Below are 20,296 nucleotides of genomic sequence, written 5' to 3' on the forward strand. Positions count from 1 at the left end.
TTGGCGACGAGCGCGAGGGGCGGAGCCTGCCCGGCGTGAGCCCCGACGCGCGCTGTGATTGCCCAGGAGAAAGGAAGGCGCTACAGTTCCGGGTCAGGCCCTTCTCCCGCCTCCCTCGGCCTTCGCTATGGCTAGTGGCAGCGGCGCCGGGGCGTCGGCGTCGGCGGCCGCCAATTTGAATGCGGTGAGGGAGACCATGGACGGTGAGTGCCAGTTGCTTTCCCTTTACCTTGCTTCCACTTTCCGGAACCAAGGCCTCCAGGATTGGGGAGCCCGGGGAGGGCTTGCGATCTTCTTCCAGCTCCGAACGGCATCTTTGAAGATCCTCGAAGGGACCCGCCAGAACCGTATAGCTGGTGGCCCATCCCTTGAGAGTTGCCTCCGAGCTCCTGTGTAGTTTGTCGCGCGCTCGACGTTCTGGCCCTCGCGTCTGCCGGTTGCTCGCCCGCGACCCCGAGAACCGCACCCCTGCATCCCACGTCTCGCGCGACCCGCCTGTCCTCCCGCGCCCGCCGGCGCCCCAGCGCGCAGCTGGGCAGAGCGCCCGGGAAGCCCGTAGAACTGGAAACCCCTAGGATATGAGTAGGGGTGTTCAGTCACCGCTGTTTCTTGTCCTGGCACTTCAGTAGGTGCTGCTTAAGTATTCGGCAAATGAACATCATAATTGCCCCAGTTATTTTGGGGACAAGTGACGACGGTGCCCAGGTGCTGTGGGTGTGGTTGCGGGTTTTCGCGCCCCGTTGTATGTGGGCATAGAGTCTGCACGCATGTATAAACGAAAAAAAGCGTCTTCGAATTAACCCCTGTCTCCCCTTTAATGTCTGCTCTGCCACTATTAACGTCTGGAGTGAGCTTGGTTAGGCTACTCAAATATCTTAGACCCTGTTTTGTTTTCCCCCTGTAAAATAAAACCCTATCTCCCAGGATGATTGTGAATATTACTTATTATACAACCAGGTAAAGGCATATCAAAGGCGATCAGCTTTTAAAAAAAAAAAATCAGATGCCATCCTTTCTATCTCTTTTTATTCATAACCATCTAAATGTGTTTGAGGAATGGTAAATATTGCCAATTACAGTTCGTCTTGACATTTTCCAGGGGTTACCCATGTCAGCCTCCAACTCTGTTAGAAGATAACCCTGTAGAATATTCACTCGGTTTGTCAGCCATTCTGCCTATTTCTCCTTCTTTGAAGACTCCAATTCTAAGATAGCCCTTCCAAATGGCAGCTTCTGATAAAGGCTTCTGAATTTGTCTGCATTGACTGCTGCTTTCCTTTTCAAATAATTGTTTATACTATTAGAGCTTTTGCATCTAATTTTTTTTCCTAACCACTCCTTTGCTATTTTAATGAGACTCATTCTTAACATCCTATCAATGCAGTTGGTGCCTTAAAGATTATTAGTTTTGTAAGTGAATTTATGTACATAAGGGGTTGGTGTATATACATAATCTTGTATCTTTCCTTGGAAACCAGTGAATCTTTGAAATAGGACAGGAGTGTGAGGCCTCCCTTCCAGCTAATTTTCTCACATTGCCTGCTTAGGGTCCTTATTTATATGGCTGTTGGATCCCATTTGAATGGGCAACTGATATTTTATGTCTGGTGGAACTGCTTATGCACAAAAGAGAATAGTTTGCATCATCAAGATCTTTGCTAAGAGAATCAATGTAATATAGAGAGGAAGAACATCAAGAAGCAAAGACCAGGGCTGGGGGTGTAGCTCAGTTGGTAGAGTGCTTGCCTTGAGTGCACAAATCCCTGGGTTCAATCCCCAGCATAGATAGATAGATAGATTTTTTTTTTGAGTCCTGTTTCTCCCCTCAATAGCAGTTACTGTGTCTTCCTTCGAGATCTAGTGCATTTCTCTCCACCCTCTTCCTTCTTTTCATATATTAATCAGTTTACAGCAATTTGAACTATTAATGGATATCAGTGATTGGCAAGGGTTGCAGAATCCAGCAGTAAAAATTTTCATGTTAATCGTAAAAAGAAATGATTTTATTAAAGATACTTCAAAAGTGGGAGGAAGCAGGTAGTCCTTATAATTTATCTGCACATTTTATATCTTCCAATAGCTTCCAGGAGTTCTACAATCTTTTCATAGGTTCTTTGTGTATTTGAATATCTCCCTTAGCTCCTCTGAAAGAAACCTAGTTTATACCAGCCCCGATTTAATTAAAGATCTGTTGTAAAGATCCTTTATTCATCCTTAGATCCTTAACATTGTCTTCCACTTTCCTCTTAAAATTGGCCTTTTCAGCTATCCCCCACCCGTTTTCAGTGTACCTAGTTGCCTCTTTTACTTTTGAACATTTTGAAATTTTAATCTCTCTTGGTAGCTTTATACTTTAAAAAATCTTATTCTAAAAATTTTCTTACAATTCAGTTCCTCTAAATTTAATAGTTCCTCTAATTTTACTACCAGTAATTGTGTATATGTTTATATATATGTACTTTTTTTTGATACTGAACATTAAACCTGTAGTGCTTAACCACTGAGTCACATTCCCAGCCCTTTTTTTTTTTTTTTTTTTTAAGATAGTGCCTTGATAATTTGCTGAGGCTGTCTTTGTACTTAGGTTCCTCTTGCCTCAGACTCCTGAGCTGCTGAGATACAGGTGTGCGCCCCTGTGCCTGGCTACCAGTAATTATATTTTTGACAATTAATCCTCACTGAGGTTTCGGTGTGGTATTGTTTTATATATCAGGTAGTAAGCTTACAGAATACATTATAGAGAAAAGAGTTAGGACAGTCATTTGAGTGGCACTGTAAGGCAGTACCAGTGGAATAAATGGATTATCCATCCCACAACCATCAATGCAGTTGCTCATTTGAGGGAAAAACCTAGGAGTCAATCTGGTTTTCTTGCACCTCCCTCGCCTATTCACTGAGCCCTTTCAGTTCTTCACTCATCTCAGCTTTAATCACTTTGTCTTAATCTTTCCTGTCTTTCACCAAAATTGCAGTAACATAACTAGACTGAATCACGCATGTTCTAGTCCTTTTCAGGAGTCATTCCATATTCAGCCAATCTCTTGAAATTGCAAACCTAATCTTGTTACTCTTCCATTTTATGTCTTCCAATAACTTCCCAGAGTTCTAAAATCTTTAATGGGTTCTTAGTGGATTTGCATATCTTCCTTATCTCCTGTTTTAAGCCCATTTACTCCCTTAATAACATTGCCTTCACACAAGCTATTCAGGTATGTGAATTTATAAGCTGCATTCTTTGCTATCATTTTTTTATTCTTCTGCTTGCCTCTGGTTGATTTCTGTTCATTCCTGGAGTCTTACGATTATTACTTCTTTAGACAGGTCTTTCTGAAACAGTGTCCTTCCAAACTTGGCAAGATGCCCTTGTAATTCATTACAGGATTTTGCTATTTTCCATTATTTACTTAGAACTGGAATCAGTCTTAGCCTGCCTTGTGCTGTTATAACACAATACCTGAAACTGGGTAATTTGTAAACAGCAGAGATCTATTTCTTGTAGTTTCAGAGGCTGAAAAGTCCAAAGTTGAGGGGCCTGCATCTGACAAGGGCCATCTTGCTGCATCATCTGTGTGGAAGGTGAAAGGTCAAGAGCACACTGTACGGGCAAGGGGGTAGGGGACGGTAAGGGGGTGGGGGACGGTGGCAAGTTCATCCTTTCATCAGGAACCCACTCCCCAGGGATAACAAAACCACTCCTAGAGTAATGACATTAATCCATGAGGGCAGAGCTCTTATGGCTTAATCACTTCCTAAATGTCCTACCTCTGAATGCTATTGCATTGGAAATCAAGTGCCTTACACATGGACTTTGGGAAACACATTCAAACTCTAGAAATCAATTATTTTAATACCTGTCTCTCCTAGACCATGATGTCAGTGAGGACTAGAATCACAACTGTCTTCACAATTATCTTTCCAGCTGTAGAATAAAGTGTGATGTGCGTTCAGTACTATATTACACAGTAGACCTTAAGGAAATAGTAAATGATTACAAACAGCTTGTGACAATAGGAAGTAAAGATCAATGTCAATTTAAAAACAAACCAAAGCTTAAAGAAAAAATACAAAAACTGAGGTGGATTCAAAAGACAATATGGAGTTATATGAAAGGATGAGTAAAGGCACAAGAGGTAAACATCAACAATGTTATGAAGTCAAGAATAAGTATAGCATTTATAGGTAGGGAGTCTACCGTGAAGAAAACAAACTGGAAAAAAGAGAATTTTCAGGCACAGTTGATGATGGTGATGATAATGGTAGAATTGGAACAGGATCTGAGTATCTGTTTTGGTTATCTGTTAGTGCAAAACAAACCACCCCTTGAAACAAAAATTCTCTCTCACAGTTCTAGGTGTTGACCAGGTTAATCTTGATAGTTCTTACTGAGGGTCTCACAGATTTCATTTAGACAGTGACTGAGTCTACAGTCATCCCAAAAACTCCTCATTTGCATACATTTTAGGTGATGCTGACTATCAGGTTGGCCCTCAGCAGGGGCCTTTGTCTGAACATGAGGTTCCCTCATGTTTCAAGGGAAAGTGACTTGAAAGAGCCAGGAGGAAGCTAAATTGCCTTTTTTAACTTCGCGTTGAAAGTCAATCCAGTGTCACTTTTGGAAGATACAGTTCACCGGGGGCCCTCAGCCTATCTGCACATTCTTGATCTGTAAGTCAAGAATGCAAGGCCCTAAATGCAATACTTTTTCCCTTGGCTACTTCTCAACGATGTTTATAGCAAACAACAAATGAGAAATGGGGCAACATGTACCTCCAGATAAAATTCAGGCTTGCTTAATACAAAAAAATCCTAACAAAAGAAAATGTTACATTTTTAACATGGTTAATTACAGATAACTATAAAAAACCAGCACCATCCTTAATGCTGTTGTTATGTGCATTCTTAATAAAATTGGAAACACCTGCTTTCATTTTTTAAAAAATACTAATTTTAAGAATAGCATATGATAAAAGAAAAATTATTACTAAAAAGGAAGTAAAATTATTATTTGTAGGTGAAATGATCCGACTCAGAAATGTAAGAGAATTGAAAATTTGTTTGAAGCTTCAGTAGACTTTGTTAAGTAACTGGCTATAAAATAAAAATTGTAATAATCCCAATATATCCAAAGTAACCACTTAGAATATACAAGGATGAAGTAGAATCCATTTGTGAAAACAGTCAAAAATAAAACTCACAGAAAGTGAAGATTCAGTATGTCAGTTAAACACTTGCTGAAATTTTCTACTTCGAGCATATGAAAATGGTAGGAAATAATAAATAATATAATTATCAGTGTAAGCATGTTCAAAAACAAGAAACGGAAGTCTCCATTGATGAGAGAGGTTTTCCCCAAAAGAAAGGAGCAGATGGGAACCACAGCAGGGGATTGGGACTAGAACCTGAGAAAGCATGCTGCCTTGCCTGAGTAAACCTGGAATCAGAAATGTACCATCTGCCTCTGCCAGGGACTGAGAAGCACCACCCACTTGTTTTCTGGATCTAGGGCCAAGATGCTTCTACAAGGCCTGATCCATAGGGCTGAGGCAGGGTGAGACTATCTGAGAACATGACAGCAACCCAGGACATACAAGAAAAAATTCCTATAAAAAAAAAAAGATGAGTTTTCAATCAAGAATCACAGAACCTGGGGCTGGAGTTGTGGCTCACTGGTGGAGCACTTGCCTAGCATGTATGAGGCATTGGGTTCGATTCTCAGTACCACATAGAAATAAATAAATAAAAAGAAATGTCTTTAAATATCTTTAAAAATGTTTTTTTAAAAAAAGGATCTAAGAGATGAAAAACAACTAACATGGAAAATGAAAAAGTGCTAGTAATAGCTAGACTTTTACTGTATGCCTAGCTGCATCCTAAATGTATCCTTTAATCCTAACTAATTGTATAAAGTCTTACTACAGTGGCAAAATCAATGCACTTGCCTAGTAATAAAGCTAGAATTTGAACCCAGGTAGTCTAGCTCTAGAGATCACATTTCTAACCATTCTTGCAGCTTGCTTATACTTTAAGAAACAGAGATTATGGCTCAGTCTCAAAAACAGATTAAGAATATAGCCTTAAGTAAAGACAAGAACAACAGCAACTAAATAACAGATGGTTAAACTATTAGTAATAGGACTATCAAAGCTAAAGAAATGAAAATGAGAATGACCATCAGCTTTCCCCCACAGAGTAACAATTTACTTTTCTGGAACAAAACTCAGGTAAAACATAGAGAACAAAGGTTTTCAAGACACTACTTTAGGCATCAAAGGACGGTAGTCCCTGAGGGAAATAAATGAAGTAAGCTGTCCATTGCAGATTGTTTTCAGAGAGTTTTCCAGGCCTCTATTGCAGCGTGGTACCCATCTTATATTCCTGGCCTCAAGCCTAACACAGGCATCCACTGGGGTTTGCCGGGATTTCCCATACTGCAGAACAGAGTACCTGAAAGGAGAGAACTGCCCAAAGGAATTTCAGAGATCTGGAAAAGAATTCCCCTTTTATATTCAACAGAACTTTGTTTGGTACTTTGTGGGGCGGGAGGCACCAGAAAGTTGGGGAAAGAACCATCCAGAAAGCTTGAGGAAACATTACACCATGCTCACACAGAATGTAAGAATAGTGCCATTCTATCAGCCAGAATAAAAGCAGTTTTTGAGACACTGAAAAGAGTACTTGGAAGAGTCTTGTCTCCGTAGTGGGGAATAATTTGCTGTACACTAACCAGGGCTCTGGTTCTGCCTAACATATCTGAAGAGTGGGGTCTGAAAGCATCAGATAGTTTCCAGATAATTTTGATTACAAAGCTCAAGGATATTTATGAAAATAGAAAAATATCCAGCACCCAAGAAAATTTACAACTTGCAGCATCTAATTGAAGATTACCAGATATGCAAGGCAGTATGACTCACTAGGGGAAAAAATGCAGTTAACACAGAAATGAAACATATTAAAATTAAACAAGAGCATTAGAACTGTCCTCCATGTTGCAAAAGATTAATAGAGACATGGAAGACATATAGATAGACAGATATTTTGCAATAGTGGGGATTGAACTCAGGACCTTGTACATGCTAGGCAAGCAGGCTTTACCCCTGAAGCTACTTCCTAGTCCTTGTTAAAAACTGTTGTTACTGGAGATTGAACTGTGAGTGGTATACCACTGAAGTACATTCCCAGTCCTTTTTAGTTTGAGACAGGGTCTTGCTAAGTTTCTGAAACTGGCCTTGAACTTGCGATCATCCTACTTCAGCCTCCTGAGTCATTGGGATTATAGACATGTGCCACTGTACCTGGCTTAAAATTTCATTTTGAGACAGGGTTTCGCTGAATTTCCCAGGGTAGGCTTGAATTTGTAATCCTTCTACCTCTGATTTTGAGAAGCTGGGATTTCAGATGTGCACCACCTCACTCTGCTAACAATATTTTTAAAAGACTCCAACTTCTAGAGATGAAAATGAATGTCTGATATGAAAAAGTGGGCAGGGTCCATTATCATGAACATTATGAATAAACATTTTCAGTACTTAGACTTAAATTAGTAGGTGAACAAGTACTGTAAACTTGTAATAAGTACTTTTCGTGGAATTCAAATAACTATTTAAATGGAATTTGTTTTGACAATTGATAAAAAAAATTTGTAAATCCACCTAGAGAATAAGAGGGCTTACATACCTGAAAGGTGACAGGAATCTTAAACCTACATGCAATATCAAATTAGTAACAAGTTTGTGACTCTGGGACTAGCCAAACATGCATCAGATCTGTATGGAAATTTACTGTGTGATAAAAGGTGGCATCTCAGTTGAATGATAAAATGATAGATCATTTAATAAATGGTATTATAGCAGTTGACTAATTTCTGGAAGGAAAAGTTAGGTCCTATCTTCTACCCAAACGCCAGGGAATTAAATCTTTAAGTGTTTATGAAATGGAAGAAACTACTGGTAAATGTAATTGTTTCATGGGCAGTAACTTTCTAAGCATAATGCAAGGGGAAATGATAAAAGAAACAATAGATAACATGTTAACAGTTGACTTTAAACAATTCTAAACACACTGGAAAATAACCAACATTAGAGTTTAATGAAATTGTTATATATACATTGTGTAATGGAAGGAAATTCCTGGAAAATCATTTTGGTAGCCTAGGTTCTTTGTGGTAGTGCTTCTCATGAAAGAGAGATGCTTTTGTAAACTGCAATAAAACATAGTACTGGAAGAATAAAGCTAAAAATAAAAAAAACCAGGCTTTTATTTTTATCGTTAGAGTCAACAGTTAGGATTACACTGTCAAATTGTTACAAAACTTTCTAAGTACTCTGAAATCCTTAAATATGTATATTAGTGACTGAGCAATTCTTATTGTAATGAAATAAAGTCAGTGTGTACAGTTGTTTTTTTTTTTTTTGTTGTTGTTGTTGTTGTTTTTTTGCAGTGCTAGGAATTGAACCCAGGTCTGAGGCAAGCACTCTACCAACTGAGCCGTGTCCCCAACCCCAGATACTATTTTAATAGGGGAAACATGAGTCATCTCTTAAAATAGAATGATGAAGTATGGTTATTTGACTAATATGAATGACTTGAATGAAATGTTATTTGACTAATTAAGTCCCATTATCAAAGAGTATTAAAAACTAGGAAGGTATCTTTAATCAATATTGATTTCCAAATTCTGGAATTCTTTGCTAATTCCTTGATATTATATAGGAATATATGAATTAAAAGTATTATGTGCATATTTTTAAATATTGTGAACTTTTTTTTTTTGTTTTCTTTATGTCTTTTTGTAGTTCTGCTTGAGATTTCAAGAATTTTGAATACTGGCTTAGATATGGAAACATTGTCTATTTGTGTACGGCTTTGTGAACAAGGAATTAACCCAGAAGCTTTATCATCTGTTATTAAGGAACTTCGCAAGGCTACTGAAGCACTAAAGGTCAGAGAGTCATGTATTTGTTCATTCTAAATGAAGATGCTTTTGTTTGGAAAATGATTAACGATGCTGTTACGTGAAAAATCCTAGTTATACACGTTAGACTAACTTCCAACACCAACAGGAGAAATTCTGAAGACCAGGGACTTTACAGCATATGTTCAGTTCACAAAATTACTCTCATATTTTCCCAGAAGTCTCTTCTTTAGAGTTTTTCTATGTTTTGAGTTAAATCTGTCTCCAAAAAGATATGTCCAAATCCTAACCTGGGGTACTGATGAATATGACCTTATTTGGAAATAATCCTCTCGTATAGGTATAACTGAATTAAGATGAGTTCATGATTAGGGTAGCTCCTAACTTCAGTGAATATCATTACTTGCTAAGGGAAATGAGGACACAGATAATATAATGGTGAAGACACAGTGGGGAGAAGGCCATCTCTTGATGGAGGCAGGTATTACAGAGTGATGCATTTATAAGTCAAAAAAAGCCACAGATTATCAACAGCTACTAGAAGCTAGAAAGAGCCTTTTTGGAGAGAACATAACCCAATTGACATGTTGATTTTGGACTTCTGACCCTCCAAAATTGTAATATATATGTGTGTATTTATGTATATGTATACATACAAACAAATGTAAATATATGTATATTTCTGTAGTTTTAAGCCACTAGTTCATGGTGCTTTGTTTTGCAGCCCTAGAAGTCTAATACAGGTTTTAAGACTGGGACGTAGGATACTTACTGGAAGAAATACTTCAAAATGTTTAAGTGGCTTTGGAATTGAGTAATGGATAGAGACAGAAGTTTAAGGTACTTAATAGAAAAAGCTTATATTGCCTTGAAGAAACTTTGTGGAACTGTAAACACTGAAGATGCTTCTGGTGAATGCTCAGAAAGAAGAGAGGAGACTATAGAGAAGGCTTCATTAGTTCCAGAGAATACATCAATTATTAGGAACAGAATGTTACTGAAAGTATGAATATTAAAAACACTTCTGGTGCAGTCTCAGACACAAAGAGGAACATTTATTGGACACTAAGGGACAGGTGACCCTTTTTATAAAGTGACAGAACTTGACTGAATTATGTTCTGTATTAGAAGAATAGAATATGCAAGTGTTGAACTTGGACATTTAGCTGAGGAAATTTCCAAGCAAAAGTGTGAAATGTGCAGCCTGATTTCTCTCTGCTGCTTGTCATGAAATATGAGAGGAATGAGAAATGGAGGAAAGAACTGCTAAAAGAACCCAGCACTTGATTTGGAAAATTCTTAGCCTGTCTGGATAGCATGTTCTGAGGCAGGGCCAATTTTATGGCTAGCAAACCTTTTTGTGAAGAGATTAGGTATATGATATATACCCAGTGAGCCACCACAGCCCAGACAGTGTTGGTTTGGAGTGAAAGGGAAAGAATGAAGTGAAGGAAGGCTGTGTGATTACTGGAATGCTATAGGCTGGAAACTGGCCAATAGAGCTTCTTAGCTGTGAAGATGTGTTATTTTTCAAGAAAAGAGGGGCATGGACTCAACTTTGAGCATGTGTTATCCTTCAAGAAAGGGTTATGAGTAGCTCAGAGACCAGGGCTACTGTTGCCACCATGAACGTACAGAGCTGTATTTTTTCCAAATTCAAACTAAACACCTTTTATTGGTAAGATTGGGAACATGAAAACTATCATGTTCCCTCTTGCTTGCACAGTCTCTGCTTTAAAATCTCTGGTGATTTTATTTTCATGTTCATATAGCACTAACACATACAGTGAAACTTAGTTACTCCATTAAAACTGGTCCACCAACAAAGTGATATATCTCTGAGAAAATGGAACTATGAACATATAACTTGCCCATCTTTCAGATTGTTATGTTCCAAAGAGTTCCAAACTTTTGGATATTTGTACTTTTTAATACCTTTTGACTATTAAATCTAATGGAAAGTGACTAAAACTCATTTATACAAAGCAAAAATTTATCATAAAATGTCCACAAAACTGTCACTTTCAGCGCTCTGGAAATCACCTTGTGCCCCTTAATTGCTAACCTCTCTCTCTATGCTCTCCCTCCAGTAACTGCTATCCTGACTTTTATAGGACTTTTATTCAAGTTAATTCACTAAACTTGGATCTCTAAACACTAGTTTATTTTAATAAAATTTTTGAGCTCCATAATAAATGGAATCTTACCAAAATCTTTTTACTGGGTAATTTCATTTAACATTGTGAAGTTCATCTATATTGCATGTAGCTATAACACATCTTTTTTCTTTGAAATATGTTTCATTTGACAAATACACCAGTTTATTCTTTCTACTGTTAATAGATATTAAGTTGTTCCTAGTGTGGGACTCTTCTCACTCAAAGCTGCTTTGAGTATTTGTAGTCCATGTCTCTCTCTTTTTTATTTTTTCTTTTTAGGTATGCATTACAATAAAGTACATTTTGACATATTATACATACATGGAATATAACTTATTCTGTTAGGATCCCATTCTTGTGGTTATACATGAAGAGTCCACGTCTCTTGATGCATGTATATGTACATTTCTGTAAGTGTATCTTGAAGTAAAATTGCTGGGTCTTAGATTCTATGTCTCTCTTCTACTTGAATAAATAGTTATAATGCCAAAGTTTTCAAAAATACTTTATATTTCCGCTAGCTGTATGACTTTTCCTTGCCTCATATCTTTCCATGGCTTATTGTCATTTTGGTGTATATATGATTTTTTCATTCTGGTGTTTGATTTGCATTTCTGAGTATCAGGGAGGTTGAGTGCAATTTTAATGGTTTTTTGGCCAGTTTTTTTTTTTTTTTTGGGTAGATATTTTTCCAAGTCACTTACCCATCTTTCTGGGTTATCTTTTTAACTCATATCTATGGCTTTCATAACAGAAAGAAAAATAACTGAATAGTATAATAAGAATAGCTAGTGTTTATATGAGTATTTTCCTTATGCTAGACCCAAGGCTATTTTGGCATTATTTCCTCTTAGTCATATAGTGATATGTACTACTGCCATTGGTAATTTGCTGCTAAGGAAACTGAAGCTATAGTGATTGACTTAACTCAAGTACTTAAGAGTTAAGTAATTGAGCTAGGATTTTAAGTTAGGCTGACCTCAGAGCTGTTTACTTGACTACTAAGTTTCTCCCTACAATGGTATCTAATGAGTATGTGAGCCAGCTATTTAGGAAAGGTGAAGTGGTTCGTGGAAGCTAAATAATCATTAGAATGTGATGTGGGAACATTTCCTCATTCAGTATTTGCTCGTAATTCTGTTGATAAAAATTAAAAGTATTAATAGTCTTTCATCAAAATGTTTCTGAAATTTTAATGGAATATTTATTTGATAAAGAGCTTCCAGGATTGAAAGATGAATTTTTGTTGTATTATGCTCCAGTTTGAAAGAGAATAAGCAGAATAGGAAGTAATTTTTGTATTGTACCAAAATTTAAGGGAACCCATGACAAATAAACCCAGCTAAGACAGGCGACACACATTAGTGTTTGGCATAGTATTTTCTTAGGCAATATACAACCCATTGTATAGGAGATTCAGGAATACTTGTTTGACATAGGTTTTTCAACTCTGAGCATTCTCATATAGATTGTAGTGAGATGTGGGAGGCAGAATCAAGAGATAAGACTTACAAAATCAAAAACTGTTGACCATTTGAATAGAAGATTGATCTGCCTTACACACAATCTTCTAAAATGCATTTTCCCATGATCTAAAGCTAGTAGACCAGCATTAAAACTAAGAAGGTTAAGATCCTGAAACGTTTCTAGCTAGAAAGAAATGGTAATTAAAATTTTCCTTTCTTCATCCATGGTCATAATTAAAAAATACTTAAATTGGAAAAATCGAAAGAATGACACAAAAATAGATCAACTAAGAAATAACTAGCATTGGTATTTGATATCATTCCAGAAAGTATAATGCTCTTTTAAAATATATATATATATATATATATATATTTAATTTCACTGAATTATAAAAGAGTATATTGTTCATTTGCTTCTCTCTGGATCGGACTAATAGAAAATATTACGATTTTTATGATTTTTTTTGTCTTTTATAGATTTTATAGATTTTTTTTGCCTTTTACAGATTGTATATTGATAGCATCTAAAGGTAGCTTGCTCCTGTCTCCAATTATATAAATTCTTTAATAGCAATATATATACTACCATATGTGTAAAATAAGGCAAAACAGCAAAATAGTACTGCTAATTAACTATTTCATGAGTGATTCTTTATTGGTACTGAATCTTCATATTATCTTCCCAGTACTAGTATTGATGTGTGAGCAATCATCTACATACTGTGATTTGAGAAATTCTGGGCAAAACCCACTTTGCAGCATCATCTATTTTAGTGCAGTCATTCTTCGAATTATACCATTATTGACACATTCCTGTAGACACTCTGTCTCCGTATACCCCCTTCCTCTTCTCTCTCCTTCTCCTTTCCTCTCTCTCCCTTCCTTCCTGCTGCTGCCTCTCCCTCATTCCCTTTCTCTGTCCCCATCTCTGTCCATCTTTTGGTCCCTCCCTCCATGATACTGGGGATTGAACTCAGGGGCATTCTACCATTGTGCTGCATCCCCAAAGCCCTTTTTATTTTTTATTTTGAAACATAGTCTTGCTTAGTTGCTGAGGCAGACCTGGAACTTTGGATCCTCCTGCCTCAGCAGTTTATAGGCATGGGCTACTACACCTGACTGCCTTGCCCTTTCTCTTGTAGATGTCCTGTATGTACTTTTATACCTCAGGGTACATCTGTATTGTCTTTTCACTGTGTGGGAAGGTCTGCCTCATGAAGATATTGGCATTGTAGAATTTGGAGTGGAGAGAAATTAAAGATTAAATAAATCCCATGCCCCCAAGGTAGGGAGGGAGTAAGCCCTTACACAGAAAGGGATGTTTAGAAGAGAAGACTACTGAATTTTGACTTTTCCCAGGACCGATCCTTGGTAAATTTGGGGAGTATTTAATTTCAGTCTGGTAACTATGGATCTCTAGGGTGCTGTTCTTTCAGATAGAAAGCTCTGCATTTATATAACATAAAAGCTACAGCAATGCTTTCTTACAGTAAAAATAATTGTTTTGATGTCTGTATAGTGGAAGTAAATTAATGTAAAAAAGGAATAGGGCAAGACAAATTATATTTGAATTAAAACCAGAATTCTATAGATAATTTCAAGTCTTTGTTAATAGGAAATGCTGAATATAGGTGATACTGAGAATGGGGCTAGGGAGATAACACAGTGCCTAAAGGTATGTAGCTAAAGCTATTATAGAAACCTGTAAGAATAGAGTTTTAAAACAATGGAATTATTTTAAACTAGATTCTAATTCTCTTGAGTAGTAAATACAGAGGAGGGAAATGCCATTATAGTGTAGGTCTGAGAGCTGCCTAAACTATAGTTTGCAAAAAGGTTTCAGCCTTATTCACATTGCATTATTTACTATTCATAAGTCAATAAGTGTTTTAAAGGATTTTCATAAAAGAATTCTGAACTTAGACTAAACTAAAGCCAGTTTTAATTAGGAAATAGAAATAGAAATGTATTAAAAGTCTAACATTCCTAAAATCAAATTTTACATTTTCATATTGGCATTCAGAAATTACTTTTTTAGCCAGGCATGGTGGCCATGCCTGTGAGCCTAGCAGCTTGGGAGGCTAAAGCAGGAGGATCTCAAGTTGAAAGCCAGCCTTAGCAACTTAGACCCCATATCACAGTGAAATATAAAAAGGGCTGGGGATGTGGCTCAGTGGTTAAGCACCTGTGGGTTGAATCCCTGGTACCACAAAAAAAGAAATTATTTGTTTAGATCTGTTAATAGTACATGTTTTTGTTTGTTTCTTTGTTTTTATACATATCAGACCATTTATTGATGAATGGTAGAGTACCTAGTGGTTTCTTTAGAGTCAAGAAGGAAAATATAGTTTTGGGTGTGTAGATGAAACAAGATTATCCAAATGTTCATTATTCCTTTTTGCATTACAATAAAACACAAACGAGATTAATGAAGACTAAGGTATGTCATAGGTTAATTTTTCAAGTAGCGTACATTTTTATACACATTTTTTTTTTATTGTAAACAAATGGGATACATGTTGTTTCTCCGTTTGTACATGGCGTAAAGGCATACCATTTGTGTAACCATAAATTTACATAGAGTAATGTTGTTTGATTCATTCTGTTATTTTTTCACATTCTTAATTTTTCTTTAAGATAATGTAACTGTTTTCTCTTAATCTAGCAATGAATTCAAAAAGTGGTCCTGATATAGAGCAAAAAAAATGAAAACACTGTTATTCTGATGAAAATGGTTTGATTACATGGGAAAATAGTTTCTTAAATAAAGTGTAGTGTACTATTAACAAATTTATTTATCTCCATGGTGTCTCTTTTCCATGGTTTTTAAATAATGAATGTTACTTTCTTGTTCTAGGCTCCTGAAAATATGACAAGCTGACTCTCTGGAGAGATCCTGATGAGATATGTCAAATTCTTCAAGAGGATTTGAAGATTGCATTGTAGTCAAGAATGTACAGTGAAATTACTGCATGCAGCAGTGTAGAAAAATTTTCTTTTTAAAAAGAATTATAAAACCATAGCTTTATAAATCAGTGGAAAGTGGCTTACAGAGAGAACTATCAAATGTGTCTGCATCGCATCTTATTCACTTTTTTTTTTAATGGCCCTAATGTTTTGGCATTGCTGTTTATATTTATGTATTCCTTATTTATAGCTCTGATAGCTTTAATTTTCTAAGCAGTCTGTCTATCAGATGTGCACATCTGCTGTGCCTGGTTGAAGTACAGTGGGAACTCATCAGTATTGATGTGTTGTAGTTATGACTTGTTGACATTTCCATTATAAACTTTAATTTTGAATTGTTTATGCATAATAACTGTTGATTTATGTTGTATCAGGCTGAAAGTTGACAGGATTTTAGCCACCATGTATGAATTTGTATTTAAATTCCCTATGTATACCAGAATCTTGTTTTTTAAAATAGGAGCATAGAAAACATTTCTTGTAATCTGCTCTTTAACAGAGTATGTTTAGTTTTTTAAACAGTTTCTGGACAGTTAATAGTGTGAACTAGATAATTTTGTATTGACTAAAAAATAAAATTTCTAGAAACTTAGATTTTAAAAGTAATAACAGTGCTTAGCTTAGTTTCGTTTGTACTTTGAGTCATTTACATCTAATAAGAATATTAATTTAGAATGTTTTTCTAAGTTTTATATTCTATAAATAAAGGCCTAAAAATAATGTGTAAAGTGAACATGATGGGCAACATGCAAAATTCCTTTTTACTTTTATTACATAAAAGTAATTGGAATTCTTACCCAATAAATATGATGTGGATATATAATAAATCAGTAGATAGGTGGTGTGTTTTAATGAGTGTATAATATTTTCTGAATAAAGATTTCTAGTAATTAAACAAAAACTAATGAAATGTATCAGGAATTATATGTATGCCTTTCTAAAATCATTTGTGTCATTTTTCCTTTTAAAGTTCTAACTCATCAAAATGATGATTCAAAAATAAATTTTAGAAAATTTAGGGTATTATTGGTTCTGTTCCTGTAACAGAGTTTAGTGGAATTTTTTTTGCAAGGCTAATATGGATTTAATCTCACTGTTGATTAAATTTTAGATTTTGTTAGATACCTTTTAAATGAATGGTATTCATTCTTCACTAATGTTATTTGTTGTTCATACAAGCGGGAATGGTTTTAATAAGATGTAGTGAATTTAGATAGGCACTTTCTCTGTCCTTTTTTTTTTTTTTTTTTTTTTTATCTTTTGCAGTGCTGGGGGTTGAACTCAGGGCCTTGTGCTTGCAAGGCAAGCACTCTACCAACTGAGCTATCTCCCCAGCCTTTTTTTTTTTTTTTTTTTTTTTTTTAATTAATCTTGGCTTGACCATTATGACTTTTAATTCATGGAATCTTTACCAGTAAATTGAAAATGTCGATTAGCAGAACAAGTTAGGAGACAATAAGAATCTGTGGTAAGCATTTGAATGATACTAAACACTGAAAATACTGATTTATAAATCAAAGAGAACATTTATTCTCAAACTCCAAAACATGTAAGTACTTCTAGGCCATAAGAGCTCCTATAGTTTTATTTGTGATTTTATAGATTAAATTATTTACATATGAAGCAAAATGGAAAAATATATTGAGAAAGGATTATGTTTACAGAGGCCTTCTTAATGTGTCATGTTTCTTAAATGTCTTTTGGTGATAATGGGGATTGAACCCCCGTGTGTTCTACTAAATCACATCCCCAACCCTTTATTTATTTATTTATATATTTGAGACTGGGTCTGGTGATATTGCCCTGGCTGACCTTGAACTTGTGATTCTCTTGCTCAGCCTCCCAGATAGTTGGGATTAGGTGTGTGTCACTGCTCCTGGCTTTAAATGTATATTTTTAATGCATACTTAAGTAATATTTAAGAAATAAAACAAAAATGATACAATTCCAATGCTGTACATGTTGACAATGACAAAAATAAAACCATTTTGGTGGTATTGGCATATGCTTTTGATTTAATACAGCCTTCTGTGAATTCAATTGTATTTCTTTAGGTAGTCTGTAAATGTTAAGATGCTTATTATGTGTGATTGAAGACTACTTAAAGACAGGATATGTAATTTACAGTTTAAATTAGACTTGAGGTATAAAATGGAATACTTTTTCCCCTGGTAGTGAGAGGAGATACCTATATTAACATTGCCTCAGGCTTTAAAACAAATTTGGCAATTCAAATAAGTGAGAAATGATATTTTTTTATACTCAAATAAGCTATTTTTTACAAAGTGGAACATTACTGTTGTGAAATGTATATACATGTTTCAAATATGCTTAAATTTTCCAATAATGGAATCAAATACCAGTTTTTAAACATTTAATTAAAATTAAAAATCAGTTTCTCAGTCTCAATCACTTTATTGTACTAAACAATAACAAAATTTGCCATCTTTATTTTTAAGTTGTGCAGTTAAGTTACTTTAAGAATGTTCACATTGTTTTGCAACTCAACATCTCTAAAATTTTGTCATCATTCCAAACTGAAACTTTTTTTATCTGTTTTGCAGTAATTCTCCATTCCTTTCTACCTCTAGCCTCTGGCAAACATTTTTCTGCTTTCTGTCTGAATTTTTTACTCTTCTAATCACCTTATGTAAGTTGAATCATATCTGCCCTTTGTTGTGTTGTGTTTTACACAACATAATTTCAAGATTCATCCGTGTTCTGCCATATATCAGAATTTTCTTTTAAGTCTATATAATATACCCATTGTATATATGTGGCATGTTTTGCTTATTTATCCTTCAGTGGACATTTAGGTTTTTTTACCTGTAGGATATTGCAAGTGAAACTGTATGAACATTAGTGTGCAAATACTTGTTCAGTTCCCTGTTTTCAGTTCTTTGGGGCATATACCCAGAAGTGGAAAGATGAGTTGGAGCAGGAAGAGAGTAAAAACAGACTAGTTAGGAAGCCATGACAATAACCCAGGCCGGACTGCTTAAATTAGGGTAGATCCCAGAGATGTTACCAAACACCACAGGATTTAATAGTGGTCTATAGGGGCAAAAAGAAACTAAGGTGGCTGCATTTTTAATCTTTCTATAACAAAGAATGATTTTAACAGAAAATGGACATTAATTTTCCTGGAAAGATTTTTATTTTAACACACACATTAAATCTCATATTGGCCAACATTCCAAAGACCTCCCTGTTTTTCATCCTACAGCGTGTACTGGTAACACTGTACAACTTCCTTAGCGATTATTATTTTCCGTCTACCCAAAAATGCCCCACAAAGGTAGGGGCCTGTTGATTTGGTTCATTAATGTATCTCAAGTGTCTTGAACAGAGATAAGCACATGATGTTTATTAAATGCATGTTGGCTAAACGAATGACAGGGCATCTATGTGATTGAAAAATTGTGACTAACATTGAGAACTTGCTACGTGCAATGCACTGGTTTTGATGCTACAAATATACCTGATTGTTGAATCCTTAGACTTGCAGCAACTACAGGAGTGTAGCATCAGCCCATGGCAAAAAATGAAACTGAGGCCCAAAGTGGTAAACAGCTACCTTAATTAAGGAATGTGGTAACTCCCGCATTGGAACCCAGGTAAGCTGATTAGTCTGCACACCCAAGTGCTCTCACCACATATCACCATCTCATGTGATGAAGAAGTGAAATAAGAAAACAAGAGGAAGGATATTGGAAATCAGATGCCCAAAGTGGTAGTTCAAGCTCTGGAAGTAGATGTTGAGAGTAAGAAGCCGAATGACGGGCTGAGGACATCTTTTCCAGGGTTGTCCCTCTTCCTGATGAGTATGCTATTGCTGGTAATGGTGGGCTAGTGAATTTTTGTAGCATCTTAGCAGATCCATGTCATTGCCTTTTTAACTAGGACAATATAAGAAAATAACAGGTCATTCATTTTCCAGATGTGTTATACTTGGGGAACCCAGTTCTAACAAGTCTCGCTTTTTATGGAATTCAGCCTTGGAGTATTCGTTAAAAAAAAAAAAAAAGTTGGTGCATCTTGTAGCCCTGAACAGCAGCCTCAGCCTCAGGAAGTCTGTTAATAAATGACTATGTCCATTAGAATAGAACAGAATTTTGAGATACCTTGTGGGTCCCAGTAGCTGAGTGGAAATGCATGCGTGTTATATCAGAAGTGGCCCGCATTATCATCTTTACCTACTGAAAGTAATAAATTGCCAGATATATATATTTGAGGAGTTACATCAAAAATCTTTAAAGAGGTTCTGATAATTACACTTTCAAGAGGTAATGCTGGAAAACTTGCACCTGTTAAATGTTTTATAGGCACATCTACCTGCTCTTCTACCAGCAAATGGCCTTTTTATTGTAACAGTTATGGCTTATACTTGAATTTGCTGACTGCTAACCATTGAAATATCTCAAACTAGTTTTATAAAAATAACATTTACCTCTGACTTAATCTAAATACTCAGTTTGTCAAACTAGCCTAAAATACCATCCACCTCAATGACACACTATTCAGCAAGAAGAAAATGAACCATGACTGCTCTAGAAGGAAACACAATTTCTAGTTTTTTTAATTCGTGTTTGTTAGTTAAAAAAAATGTCTGACGAACCTCCAGGAAAAACAAAGACAACAGTGGGGTTTGACTTGTACATGGACATTTAATTGCCTCTTCAGATTCCAATTTCTTCTGTGTCATGTGAGTATTCACCTGGAATCTCCATGTACCCCCAACATTCACATTTCCTTCATCATCTTCATGTTGAGGGGTTTTTTTGTTTTTGTTT

General features: G+C 35.9%; 1 protein-coding gene across 1 annotated transcript; it reads left to right on the forward strand.

Annotated features, from left to right (window-relative positions):
• Positions 1-78: 78 nt before the first annotated feature.
• On the forward strand, positions 79-16,752 carry MZT1 (mitotic spindle organizing protein 1). Its single transcript, XM_079138950.1, has 3 exons — positions 79-203; positions 8,793-8,938; positions 15,394-16,752. Exons 1-3 carry the CDS (start codon positions 128-130, stop codon positions 15,415-15,417), a joined length of 246 nt encoding a protein of 81 aa, XP_078995076.1. The 5' UTR covers positions 79-127; the 3' UTR covers positions 15,418-16,752.
• The last annotated feature ends 3,544 nt before the right edge of the window (positions 16,753-20,296 follow it).

Source organism: Sciurus vulgaris (genome assembly GCF_902686455.1).
Source record: "Sciurus vulgaris genome assembly, chromosome: 4".
Lineage (NCBI taxonomy): Eukaryota > Metazoa > Chordata > Mammalia > Rodentia > Sciuridae > Sciurus > Sciurus vulgaris.